At 38.1% G+C, this 13,556-nt stretch overlaps 1 protein-coding gene across 12 annotated transcripts in view; it reads left to right on the top strand.

Moving 5' to 3' along the window:
* Nucleotides 1-13,556, top strand: part of LOC121272269 (centrosomal protein of 170 kDa-like) — a 160,017-nt gene that overhangs the window by 54,022 nt on the left and 92,439 nt on the right. For 11 of the 12 annotated variants that reach the window (XM_041178892.1, XM_041178901.1, XM_041178909.1 and 8 more), the window contains 3 exons: nt 4,070-4,231; nt 5,131-5,607; nt 10,606-11,261. In XM_041178892.1, coding sequence (XP_041034826.1) covers nt 4,070-4,231; nt 5,131-5,607; nt 10,606-11,261 — 1,295 coding nt within the window. The remainder of the gene's footprint in view (nt 1-4,069; nt 4,232-5,130; nt 5,608-10,605; nt 11,262-13,556) is intronic. The other variant, XM_041178836.1, reaches the window with a different exon arrangement.

Below are 13,556 nucleotides of genomic sequence, written 5' to 3'. Positions count from 1 at the left end.
AGCCCAGTTACATTTTCCTCCAAATCATTTATGTATGTACAAACAGCAAAGGTCCTAGCATTGATCCCTGTGGAACTCCATTAGTCACAGCTCTCCATTCAGAAAAGCATCCTTCCACTGCTACCCTTTGTCTTCTATGACCAAGCCAATTCTGTATCCATCTTGCCAGCTCACTTCTGATCTTGTGCAACTTTACCTTCTGTACCAGTCTGCCATGAGGGACCTTGTCAAAGGCCTTACTGAAATCCATGTATATAACATCCACTGCCCTTCCATCGTCGATCATCTTTGTTACTTCCTCAAAACCCGCTCAAGTTAGTGAGACACGACCTCCCTCTCTCAAAACTATGCTGCCTCTCACTAATACCCCCATTTGCTTCCAAATGGTAGTAAATCCTGTCATGAATAATCTTCTCCAATAATTTCCCTACCACTGACGTAAGGCTCACCGGCCTGTAATTTCCTGGATTATCCCTGCTACTCTTCTTAAACAATGGAACAACATTGGCCATTCTCCAGTCCTCTGGGACCTCACCTCTAGCCAGTGAGGATACAAAGATTTCTGTCAAGACCCCAGCAATCTCCTCCCTTGGCTCCCTCAGTACTCTGGGGTAGATCCCATCCAGCCCTGGGGACTTATCCACCTTAGTATTCTTCAAGACGCCTAACACCTCTTTTTTGATCTCAGCACGATCCAGGCTATCTACACACTCTTCCCTAGACAAATCGACTGCTAAGTCCTTCTCTTTGGTGAATACTGATGAGAAGTATTCATTTAATATCCCTCCCATTTCTTCTGGCTCCACACACAGATTCCTACCTCTGTCCCTGAGTGGGCCTACCCTTTCCCTGGCTACTCTCTTGCTTTTCACATATGTAAAAAAGGCCTTGGGATTTTCCTTAATCCTGGTTGCCAGTGACTTTTCATGACCCTTTTTAGCCCTCCTGACTCTTTGCTTAAGTTTCTTCCTACTTTCTTTATATTCTCCACGGGCTTCATCTGTTCCCAGCCTTCCAGCCCTTACGAATGTTTCCCTTTTCTTTTTGACTAATCTCACAATATCCTTCGTTATCCAAGGTTTCTGAAACTTGCCATGCTTCTCCTTCATCCTAGCAGGAACATGCTGGTCCTGAATTCTTATCAACTGACGTTTGAAAGTGCCCCACATGTCAGTTGTTGATTTGCCCTCAAACATCCGCCTCCAGTCTAGATTCCTCAGTTCCTGCCTAATATTGTTATAATTAGCCTTCCCCCAATTAAGCACCTTAACCCGAGGACTCCTGTTATCCTTATCCACCAGGACCTTGAAACTTAATGAATTATAGTCACTTTTCCTGAAATGCTCTCCTACTGAAACTTAGACCACCTGGCCGTGTTCATTCCCTAATACCAAGTCCAGTATTGCCCCTTCCCTTGTTGGGCTATCTACATATTGCCTCAGGAAGCCCTCCTGGATGCACCTTACAAATTCTGCACCATCTAGCACTAAGTGATTCCCAGTCAATATAGGGAAAGTTAAAATCACCCACCACAATAACCCTATTGCTTTTACATCTTTCCAAAAATCTGCCTACATAACTGTTCCTCAATTTCCCGCCGGCAGTTGGGAGGCCTATAGTAAACCCCCAACATTGTGACTGCACCCTTCCTATTCCAGAGCTCTACCCATATTGCTTCACTGCATGAGCCCACCAAGGTGTCCTCCTGTCGAACAGCTGTGATATTCCCCTTAACCAGCAGTGCAACTCCCCCACCTCTTCTACAACTCTTTCTATCCTGCCTGAAACATCTAAATCCTAGAACGTTTATCTGCCAATCCTGTCCATCCTTCAACCAAGTCTCTGTAATAACAATAACATCATAGTCCCAAGTACTAATCCAAGCTCTAAGCTCATCTGCCTTGCCTGTTATACTTTTCGCATTGAAACAAATGCATTTCAGACTCCCAGTTCCACTGTGTTCAGTAATTTCTCCCTGCCTGCTCTTCCTCTTAGTCCAATGGCCATATTCACTGGTTCCCAGTCATTTATTTCACCTGCTGACCTATTGCTCTGGTTCCCACCCCCCTGCCATACTAGTTTAAACCCTCCCGAGTGACACTAGCAAACCTCGCAGCCAGGATATTGGTGCCCCTCCAGTTTAGATGCAACCCGTCCTTCTTGTACAGGTTCCACCTTCCCCGGAAGAGATCCCAATGCTCCAGATATCGGAAACCCTCCCTCCTATGCCATCTGTTCAGCCACGTGTTGAAGACTGCAGTTTACCCTTCAAGGTTGTTTCTAAAAAGCTTTTAGATTAAGTATGTTACTAGTTTTGTTACTACTTATTACCAGGGTTGCATGTTTCGTGGATTTTTGCAGTTCACAGCTAACTTTCACCAATATATTCTGAAAATACAAAGTATAACTACATTATACAATACAAAATTCAGCTATGATACATAATATATGTTACAAATTGACCTTGACAATGCAGATCACGTACCAAAAATATGCAATCTCCTCTTCCACGTTTTGTCAGGGTCTCCGCACTGAGAGAATTGTCAGCTGTTTTGCCTCAAACACATTCAAACGAGTTTTAATCAAAAGAAGCATGAGTGGATCTGGAGTGGCTTAAAACATTATCTGAATTCTGAGACTAGATTACATCCTTGAAATCATTTCCTAAGGTTTTAAAACAGTTGAAACCTTAAAAATGCAGTTATCAAATGCATTATTTTTTTTTTGCAAGCAGCTGCTGTTGCTGCTGATTATTACCTGCACCCATCCATGCTCTCTGCATAGAGGACATTCACACTATAGAGCTAAGAATTGTGATTTTCATATAATGTTACAGCACAAAAGGAGGACCATTCAGGCCATCAAGTCTACTAGCCCTTTTAAAGAGTAACCCAGTTGGTCCCACTGTCCCACTCTTTCTTCATAACCCTGCAAATATTTCTTTTCAGATATTTGTCTAATTCCCTTTTGAGGGCTGCTATTGAATTTATATCTACTACCCTATGCGGCAGTGCTTTCCATTTCTGAGTTACTCGATGAGCAAGTAGCCTTTTCCTCATGTCACCTTTCGTTCTTTTGCCAGTCACCTCCAATTTGTGGTCTCTGGTTATCGATCTTTTTACCATTGGAAACAGTTTCCTTTATTTATTCTGTGTAAACTCTTCCTGATTTGAAATTCTTCTATCACATTTCCCCTTAGGTTTCTGTACTCTAAGGACAAAACTTCAGCTTCTCCAATTTTATACTTATTACATGTAATAATTTGTAGCTGATAGCATTACATTCTGTAGCCAGCACAGTTTTTTTTTTAGAGTTGAGATGCACTGCAATTACTTTTTAAATTTCCTGGTTTCATTTTCTTCCTTCTAAAATTTTCTATCCTTTTAATGAACATTTATCAATTCTTCTTGCATTTATTTCCCTTTTTTTTTCCATTGAAGCTTTTCTGTTTCAACCTTTACTGATTCGAACTGTGCTTTATTTGCACAAGGTCCTAATTTTAACTGGCAGAATGTTTACAATAATGAAGATACGCTTCATGGACTGAAACTGCTGTTGTAGCTGTGAGCTAGAGTTTCAAAAGTGGTCAGCTGCCTAAAGCTTTTTCAGCCACTTTGCTGTAAGCAATCTGCTGAATGATGTAATGGTTCTCAATTTGCACAAGGTGGCCAATGCAAGTGTGAACAAACTTCAGTCAGTGTTAAACTCTTCAAAATATATCATAGAAAAGCTCAGATATTTACTTCTGTGATAGGACTGTTTTTATGTGTCGTAGAAGATTACTGTACCTCTGTAGTAAGTAATAAGACAGGTCCTGCTGATCAGCAAGGGAATACAAATTTAGTAAGTATAGATTTAACCTTTTGCTGAACTTGCTTGAAGAGAATATTATCACAGGGAAAGTGTGCTTTTTGTGATTCAAACTGAATGATCCTGTAATTCAGCTTATTGAATTGTTTCTCCGCAAATTCATTATGTTATTTACATTTTGATTCACGCTCAATTTTCTTTGCTGGCAGACATGGTTCATGAGAACTAATACCCCTTGGTGTTTTTTCCTAATGTCCAGTAGATATTTCTGCTCTGCCTGTAGCCCGTGGTACCCCTCTATATGGACAGCCTGCTTGGTGGGGTGAAGATGATGCAGATGATGAAAATTCAAGCAAGCAAGATCCCAAGCCCAGGAGTGTGAAGATGGAAAGTAGTGCTACAGGTGGTGGGAGCCCAAGTGGTGAGTCTCTACAGTACTAACTTGTAGGCAGCTATTTATAGAGTAACCGTGACAGACGTACATTTCAGTTGCTTTTGCAGGAAAATTCTACGAGTAAAATAGTTTGCAACTGAGCCATTATCTGTAGGCTTCTTGAAGGATGTTCGGGAATTGTAATGATGTCACAGATATGGTGCATCCGCCAACAATATTTCAAGAAATTTCGGGTGAGAACACTCGGCTCATTTCCACAGATGCTGCCAGACCTCCTGAGTTTTTGCTGTACTTTGTTTTTAATTAACATTCAACTTGTGTTGTGCTGTTGATTTCTCCTCCACTTGCTATAGGTATTTTCCCACGCTTGCATCCTGGCTATATAAAATAAAACTTCGGAAAAGATTTTTGTTTGTTTTGTTTCCCTCCCACAAATGCTAGGCTTCCATTGAAACCTCTCCCATTTGAAGAAAAGAATTCATGTGGGGAATTAAGAGTGTCAACTTCTAATGTATCATGTTGCAAGATTAGGTTGCTACATTATTATTCTAATTAATGCAAGATAATTGATTTTAAACTCTTTCATTAATATGAACTAGAATTTGGATAAACTTTGTTGTACTTGGTTTTGTATTTAGACAATTGACAAGAAATTTCATGAATAAAAGCTGAAGAAAGCTGCATAGGCACAATTCCACTGAAAAATAAAGAATTAGATTTTTGTTTGTAAATTGTACGTCATCAGTCATGCTTCACTCAAACCTTGAACAGTATTAATGTTGTCACTTCTGATTCTGTATGGGAAATGGTACAGCTTTGAAAGAAATGCTTTTGACAGCTACTCCATGAAAGATTTAATTCTTGTGGATTTTTTTTGACTTCAGCCCTTAAGAAATGAATTTCACTGGCCTAATGTTTTTTTTCAGAAGATGCCAAGGAAGTCAGTAAACCTGGCAATGATAGCAAAGACTTGGGAGAGGAAGTAATTTATCCATTGTGTAGAGAGCCAAGCTATTTTGAAATCCCTACGAAAGAATTTCATCAGCCTGCTCTAGCAGTGGAAAGCTCAATTCATGAAATTCCTACAAAGGATACAGAAACCTCTCGTGCAGTCGTTCAAGGGCATGCTTCGTTTACTATTGAATTTGATGATCATACTCCAGGCAAAGTGACAATCAAAGACCACGTCACTAAATTCACTCCTGACCAGCGTCACAAGCAGAAAAAATCTCCCCCAGCCACCAAAGAGCTGTCTGGACTCCAGGCTGCAATGAAAGCAGCAGAAAGTAAAGTGGCTGATTGGTTGGCACAAAACGATCCACCTAGAATGAGACGGGAGTCAATGGATGATGATTGCAAAAGCATAAAGAGTGACCTCACAGTTCAGATGAGACGATTAAAAGGTAAAATTCTTAGTAGTTATCAAAAATCTGATGTGCACCCTTTTAAAAAGGTTACCTGTTAATTTTGATGTCTGAGTTAACTGCCCATCATCATACCTGACTGGGCCATATCAAGTGCTTTTAGACCTCATTCCGCTCTTCTAAAAATGCCAACTACCAATCATCCTGAAGGGCTAAGATAACCCCAACTTCACTTTTCATCAGTTGTCACAGTAAAACCCTTTATCATATCCCTTCAACTCCCATGTCAAACCACAAATATTAAGCTCATGAACTACTTTCTCACTAATATTGAGACCATCCATTTCACTGTCTCAAACCTCCCTGTCCTTTCCAAAGCTACAATTACAGCACGGCATTGGCCCTAATCAAAGTTGCAAATCCCATGACTGGTGCTTTTCCCATTGGTGTCCTTTAATTCACTATAATCTTTGACATGGATGACTGCATCATCGTCTTCTGATATTGTCCTTCTATTGTCCATTTCAATGGGACTGCCTTTATTTGATTCCAGTCTTACCTGTTCATTCATAGCAGAATGGTTTTTCTTTCTGTCCCTCTGGAATTAACTCTAGAGTTCTGCAAGGATCTATAATTGTTGCCTTCCTTTTCTTCATCTACATGTTGTCCATTCGTAACACTATATAAAGAGATGGGGTAAATGTCAACATGTATAATGATTGCACTCCACTCTGTCTCCCCACAAGCTGCCTCAGTGCATGCACTATGTTGTCAACCGCTTATCTGACATCAAGTTTTGGATGAATTGCAGTTTCTTCCAATTAAACTTTGGGAACCCGTTGCTTCCCCCAACCACTGTCTCAGCTTGAATCTGACTTTGTTTGCGGCCTCTGCATCCTACTCAATGCCAAACTGAACTTTCAGTCCTATATCTTCACTATCACACAGATCATCTTCTACCATCTCCATAACACATCTTGCCTATGTCTATTGGCTGTAGAAACACTGAATCATTATTTGCAATAGTTGAACGTCAAGGAGGCAGAGTTCTCTTGGCTGACCACCTATCTTCAACACTATGTAAACTTCATTTTATCTAAAACACTGCTACCTTTATCCTATCCCGTGCCAAATACTGCTGACCCTTCACCAGTGTCCATACTGATTTACCTGCGGCCTCAGCCTTCCAATTTAAAATTTTCATGTTTTCATTCCTTCTGGCCTTGCTTCTCCCGTCTTGGTGATTTCTTCCAGCCATACAGCAACTCAGAGTTCTTTGTTCTTTCAACCCTTCCTTTTGTGCATTCACCCTATCTTGGTCTCAACATTGGAGGCTGTGCCTTCAGTCTTTGAAGACCCATGGTCTAGATTTTTTTCCCCTAAACTCCATGACCATCTTTTTTTAAGATCCAATTTATAATCCAAGATTTTTGTTGGTCTTCTTGATGTACCCTTCTCTGGCATCCATGTTGAGCTGATTACATCTCAAAGTAACTTGCAACAGTTTTCTAAATTAAAAGCATTATTTTAATGCAAGTTGTTTACTTTTTGAAGGACTGGTTTATTGATTTATTGCTTCATAAGAGTGTGAAATTTGAAAGGACTACTAATTCCCCCAGTTAATGGATGTTCGTTTATTTTATCTATCTCTCCTCATGTACACCCATTAAGTAGTTTGTACTTAGTTACTATTTTGATGCAGTTAATCCAGTGCATTAAATAACTTAAATATGTTTGGTTTCTATGTAAGAACACCATCTAGTGTGATTAATAACTAAATGTATCATTTTTAATGTTGATTTTTTTTTTGAAAGATCACCTTTTGCAATATATTTTGAAGGCCAGGCAATTATAAAATGTCAAGGGTATATAGATATATCACAGAACAATAATTAGTTAATTGACCCTGTTAAAATTAAAAGTTTAGCTTTCCATGGTTTGGTTATCTACAAATTGAAACAGATGGCTTGGCTTCAAAATATTTCAACATAACTAGGTGCATGTATATATCAAAAATGTCAGAATACAGTTAAGCTGCTTGTTGAAATTGTACCTTTAAGTATCTTGTGACATGTCCATATAATCATACCCATTCTTCTAATACTGAATGAGGAACTGAGAATGAGTTATTTTCCGTTAATATTATAGGCCAAAAAATGCTGAGACAAACAGTGTCTCAAATGCCTTACTAGTTAGAAACAGGAAATACTGAGGTGTTTCATCTCTTTCCTAACCTGTGATGTAGAATAGTCAATTTGGGAAATTGCAATTTGGTTTATACTAAATAAAAAGGGGAAATGCTGGAAATTTTCAGGTCAGACAGCATCTGTGGAGAGAAACAAGATTTAATGTTTTAGATCATGATGACTCTTCATCAGGACAATCTCCTAAGTTACCTTAAAGGTATATTTAGTATCACACATAGGGTGAAATGTTCAATGCTTTGTCAAAATAGGAGGGTAACAAAATAAATCTTGAGGTCACTAACAACAAGGCCAGGGTAGGCATGAGGGATGTTTGAAGAAAAGTGCGGAATATGGAAAGATTTAGATTTCAAAATGAGGTCCATTTTTAAAAGAAAATTTCTGCAAGGCAAACAATGCATCTAAAAGAAAGGGAATACGCGCCCTAATGACATTTGTAGCAGGGAATGAACTTGGTTTATTGCTTTCACTTAGTTAAAATAAAAACACCTTATCCTATCAATATTATCAAAGCATGAAGAATGGAACATCCTAAACTTAAATGACCAAACTTTTTCTTCAGTTGGTACCAATCCAGTTTATTATGGAAAAAAGACATACCCAATGTATTTTTATAACTAATAGATGGAGAGAGGAAAGGGCTTAGGCAGAGAAAGCACAACTCTGATGTCTGTGGCAGCCAATTTGAGAAACTTGGGTGTGCTGGTTCACAATACAGAAAGTGAAATCTAAAGTCAAACTCATTAATGAACATTAATATTCAATAACTCTACATTCAAGATTATATTCTCCCTCCAGTAAAAAATCAAGTTATAACAACCATTTTTTCTAAATTTAACCTTGTTTCAACCTGCAAGAAATCCATGCTTCCTTCCTAAAGTTAGGAAGGTCGTCACCCATAGCTAAGATGAAAAATATTGCAACTTACACAAACTCATGATGTGGCAGGTGGTGGGAGCATTTAAGCACAAAAGGGCTCCAAAATTGTTCAGAAGTATAATGGTATATGAATGCTTGTCATATCTATTTGGCCTTTTCTTTGTTTGATTTTAGCCAGTTTAAAGTAGATGAATCATCTTCTCTGGCATGGTGGAGAGAGGAAATTCAGATGAACAAGTCTGGTGCCCATCCACATGTTTCAGGGCTCAAGTCTGTTCACTAACTGATGAATTTGTCCAAAAAGAAAAGTTTTATATTTTGGGAAGATGGAAACTGAGTATACAATTCATATTTCCATTAGGAGGAGCCTGTCAGTTTTTACTCTGGTCTTGTTCTTTGCTATTGCTAGATGAGAACTGAGCGCATGAGCAAGGATACTAAACAGAGCATTCAAGCAACTGTGATTTCAGTTGCTAAAGAGATGTGTGCACTTTTGCAAAATACTGTTTGCCCACTTCCAGCTTTGAGAAACCATGTGATAATCCAGTGTTCCTTAGTCTCAAAGAGATAGAGAGAGAAAGAAGGGTCTCTGAGGATGCTTTATGAAAGTATATAATAGAGGAAGTAAACCCAGAAGAATATTTAGAGCAGCAGCACAAGAGACCACATGCCCAGAGCTTGATGGGTGAGTTTTAAGATGTCAGAGTTGTTGCATGCAAGAATTAAATTGGATTATTTATTTATCACTTAGCAACTCCAAATTCATTTTGTTAAATTAATACACAGTTAGACATTATTTATCTGATACCTGGAAGACCTCCCATTCTTTTTGAATTCCTAAAGTTTGACCATCCCTTGTGAAATAAAAACAAATGCTGGAAATAGCAGGTCCAGCAGCATCTGTGGAGAGAGAAACAGTTAACATTTCAGGTCAAGAACGTTTCTTCAGAACTTCTGCTGAACAGTTAGATTTAATATTTTGACATGTTTTTGAGTGAGGATTGTTGCATATTCCATAGAAAAATTGATATTCGGATCAAGTAAAGTCACTTATTCCTTTTCAGCAGTATAAATCAAACAACTGACTTCTTTACTGTCTCCAGTATGTTTGGGCCCTTTTGAACACGCAATCAGTGCTGTTAATTTGCAATCCATATGCTACTTGTTCTTGTTCCTCTCAGTTTATTTTAAAGTGTATGCCTTTGTTTTGCTTCCTCTACCTTTTTTAAAAGTATCTTGCGGCCGTCACTTTTTCAAAATGGGGAGACAGCCTGTAGACTTAAGTGCTTTTTGATTAGTTTTTTTATATTTCAGTGCTTATTAACTGCTGAGTTAACATTTTTAGGTAGAGTCAAGGAATTATTACTAATGGGCAGAGAAGAACATTTCAAACAATTATTAGTGGGATTTCTTTAAATAGCATGGTCATCAAGAGCAAAAAAAGTATTTGGCAAACTTTGTTATCATTTGTTTTGAAATTGCTACTTCTCCCTTTGTAAATGTAGTTTTTATTATAGTAAGTGTCTCTTAACAAGATACATATATTTTGTTGTAGCATTTAGCATTTTTCCTTTTGAAAACAAAGTAATGAATTAGCCTTGGCTTGGTAAGCATGATACACAAAGCAAGAATAGCACAGCTGTACTTCCTGGCTCATCTGTGCTAGGACAGCAACTTGGTTTGTTACTTGGGCAAAAGCAAGAGTTTGGAGAATAATAGCAACTCAGTTCTACCCACAAGCCATTGTTCACTTATTTAAAGGTTTATTGTTTGGACTATGTTACGTAATGTTTGTGACCATCACTGCAGCACACACCAAATCTGACATTGCATATTTGTGAGGAATTGCTAAATGTTATCTTGCCATGGTCTTCTTTCACTGAACATAAGACACGCGCAAATATTTCTATGCGTTTTTTAGAAATTATATTCTCATGCTTGGTTTCTTGTTTAGGAAGTAAACATGACGATGGAACGCAAAGTGATACAGAAAACGGAAATGGTCAAAGGCGTGCTCACAAACCTGCTTCACTTGAAGGTCAATTGAGAATGTATCGTGCAGAACAACAGAGGCTTCATCACCAAAAGACTGCAACTTCAGAAAAGGCCCATGAGGTTCCTTCAATGAGTAGGACTGCCTTTATGATAGAGTTCTTTGATGAGGATAATCCACGCAAGCGACGATCCTATTCTTTCACACAAATTGCAGCAGCTATACCCCAAGAAGGTCCTCATCCATTTCCACCTGCAAAACCAGACAGGCCAAAAGGTATTGCAGCTGAATCAAAGACAACTTCTTTAACACATCAGCCTAGTCCTCTTCATGCTAAATCATCACACAGTGTACATGAGCTTCATCAAACCAAACACTTGCAAAAACACAAACCTGATGTACCATCCGTTCCTTTAGTATCTGCTCAAATAACACAGCTGAGAAGTTCTGGTAGCACTGGGCACAGACAGAACTATAGTCAACAGCTGGAACAACAAATAATTTCACCGGCAGCCACAAAGGAAAATGACGATGATCAAAGTGATAAAGGAACATACACTATTGAGCTTGAAAATTCCAATACAGAAGAAGAGGAAGCTCGTAGAATGATTGACACGGTAAGAGTAAAGAATGCATATTGTGTCCTGCAAATTATTTTGAGTGAGACATTTCTGTTTTTATTTGTTCGTAAGATCTGAGCATCAGGAAGACTTGAATTTATTTGCGATATACTCGGCAACTATTCTATGCATCCAATAATTGGATTTTAAAATTAGTATAAGATAGTTATTGCAACATGTTTTACAACAACTTTTTTAGTCATACTTGAGCCACTGTTTACCGTTGCTTTCTCAGAATATCAAGACAAAGGTATTAATGACCGTTGTGCTACTGCATAAGTCTTAAGGATGGTCTCAGAATCTCTGACTCCAAATATAATAAACAAAGCCTGATCACTACACTAGCCTACTAAATTTGAGATTTTTTTCTGCTTTCACTTAGTAGATTGAACTCTTGCCTTACCCAACCTTTTCCTTTACTCATACTTGCCATTTCCTTTTAGTGTTTCTGCTTCTTCACAAGACATAACAGTTAAAGCTCTTAGAATCATAGTTAGAGAACATCATGCCAACGCTGGCTTTTTGAAGAGCAATTCAATTAGTTCCATTCTTCCGCTTTTTCCTATGACCTTGCAAATTTGTGCCCTCTTCCAAGTGCATGTTCATTTGCCTTTTGAAAGTTCCTATGGAATCCAATTTAATACTGATTAAACAGTTCCCTGACTTGTATGGTTTTATCATGCCAAGAATGAGGAGGTCACTCTTCTCGGAGAACAAATCAAGAACAATCAAGAAAAAATTATTTTGATGGTCGTAGTAAGAGCTAATGAGAATTTAAGTAGTAAGGAGTAAGTGAGGAAAATTAGTGACAATGTGAGATAGCATCTGGAAAGTGGAGAGTCAGGAAACTACCCAAGAACAATACATCATTGACAGCAACATATCTTTATACAAATTGCTTCCTATCTTGAGAGCTGTTTGAGAAGGGAATATTTGAATTAGTATGGCAAAATAAACAAAATTTTCAATACTGAATAAAAGATTTCTATGATCCAAAAGGTAGGATTATATTTTTCATTGAATTGAGATCATTTTTAGACTGCAAAAGTTATGCAATGTTTGTTTCAAATTATAATACAATGAAACACATTAAAAGTGCTATTTCATTCTTCCCCACAGAACTACCATAACCGTGTAAAGATTTTTGCAAATTGATATGACTGGCATGGGAGGAATGCCTTTGTTATAGATTTTTAGATATTCACAAAAACACTATGCATCTCCATTAACTTGTTTACAATGTTGGGATTCATAACATTCCAAAAAGAAAGGAATCTGGGCTATAACTTTTTTCCTAAATATATCTTTGTGAAATACTATATAAATGTAAGTTGTTTTGGCATAGCTGTTTTTATAATCCAATGCCCATCTGATATAAATTGTAGCACAAATGCATAGGTTGAATGCTACTAAAGCCAATTTGTATGAAAGGCCTATTAAGTAGAAGGTTCGGCACTTGATGGTAAAACACCATACACACTCAAACTAACAAGGTGTTCAATGTGGTCCCCACAGCTTGATCAAAGGCCCATTATTAAGGAGAGAGAATGGCTCTACACTTGCTAGTGACCAACATGAGAGGGTAAAACCATTAAATAAACCTAACTTTCTCACAGTCCAGAGTATTGTGAGCATCATCCATTTCCATTGGGGCCACTGTGCAATGCCATTTTATATCACCCAAAAAATATTTTTTCAGTGCTGTACTTCTGCGTAAGCACTAGCACTGAATTACCCAGGTCAATGTTCATTTCTCCAGAAGCTCTCATGATAGCCTAATTTAAAACCAATCACCTTTGCTGTCATTAATTGAAGGTGGACACACACTTTTTCTCAATGTTGGGTACTGTAGCGTAGTGGACTAGGTGTCAAATCAATTTGTGAAATTGAATTTAATAAATCTGGCAATTTCAAAGCTGACATCAGAAATAAAGCAAGATGGGCATAAATTGGACTTATGTAACACGTTTCGTGACCACAGGATGCTTTACAGCACTTTATAACCAATTAAGTATTTTTGAGATAAAATATTGGAAACATTTGTGGATAGTGAAACTGAATTCATAGAATCATAGAAAGATACAGGACAGAAGGAGGCTATTCGGCCCATCAGATCTGTCAGCTATTTGAAAGAGCTAGCTGATTAGTTCAACTCCCCTGTTCTTTCCCCATTACTCTACGATGTTTTACTCTTCAAATGTTTATCAACTTCCCTTTTACAAACATATGAAATAGAAGCATAAGTAGGCCATTTGGCCCCCTCAAGCCTTCTCCTGCATTCAATAAGATCAT

Source organism: Carcharodon carcharias, chromosome 2 (assembly GCF_017639515.1).
Source record: "Carcharodon carcharias isolate sCarCar2 chromosome 2, sCarCar2.pri, whole genome shotgun sequence".
NCBI lineage: Eukaryota > Metazoa > Chordata > Chondrichthyes > Lamniformes > Lamnidae > Carcharodon > Carcharodon carcharias.
The sequence above is the reverse complement of the archived record's forward strand: the minus strand, read 5'-3'. Positions and strand labels throughout refer to the sequence as shown.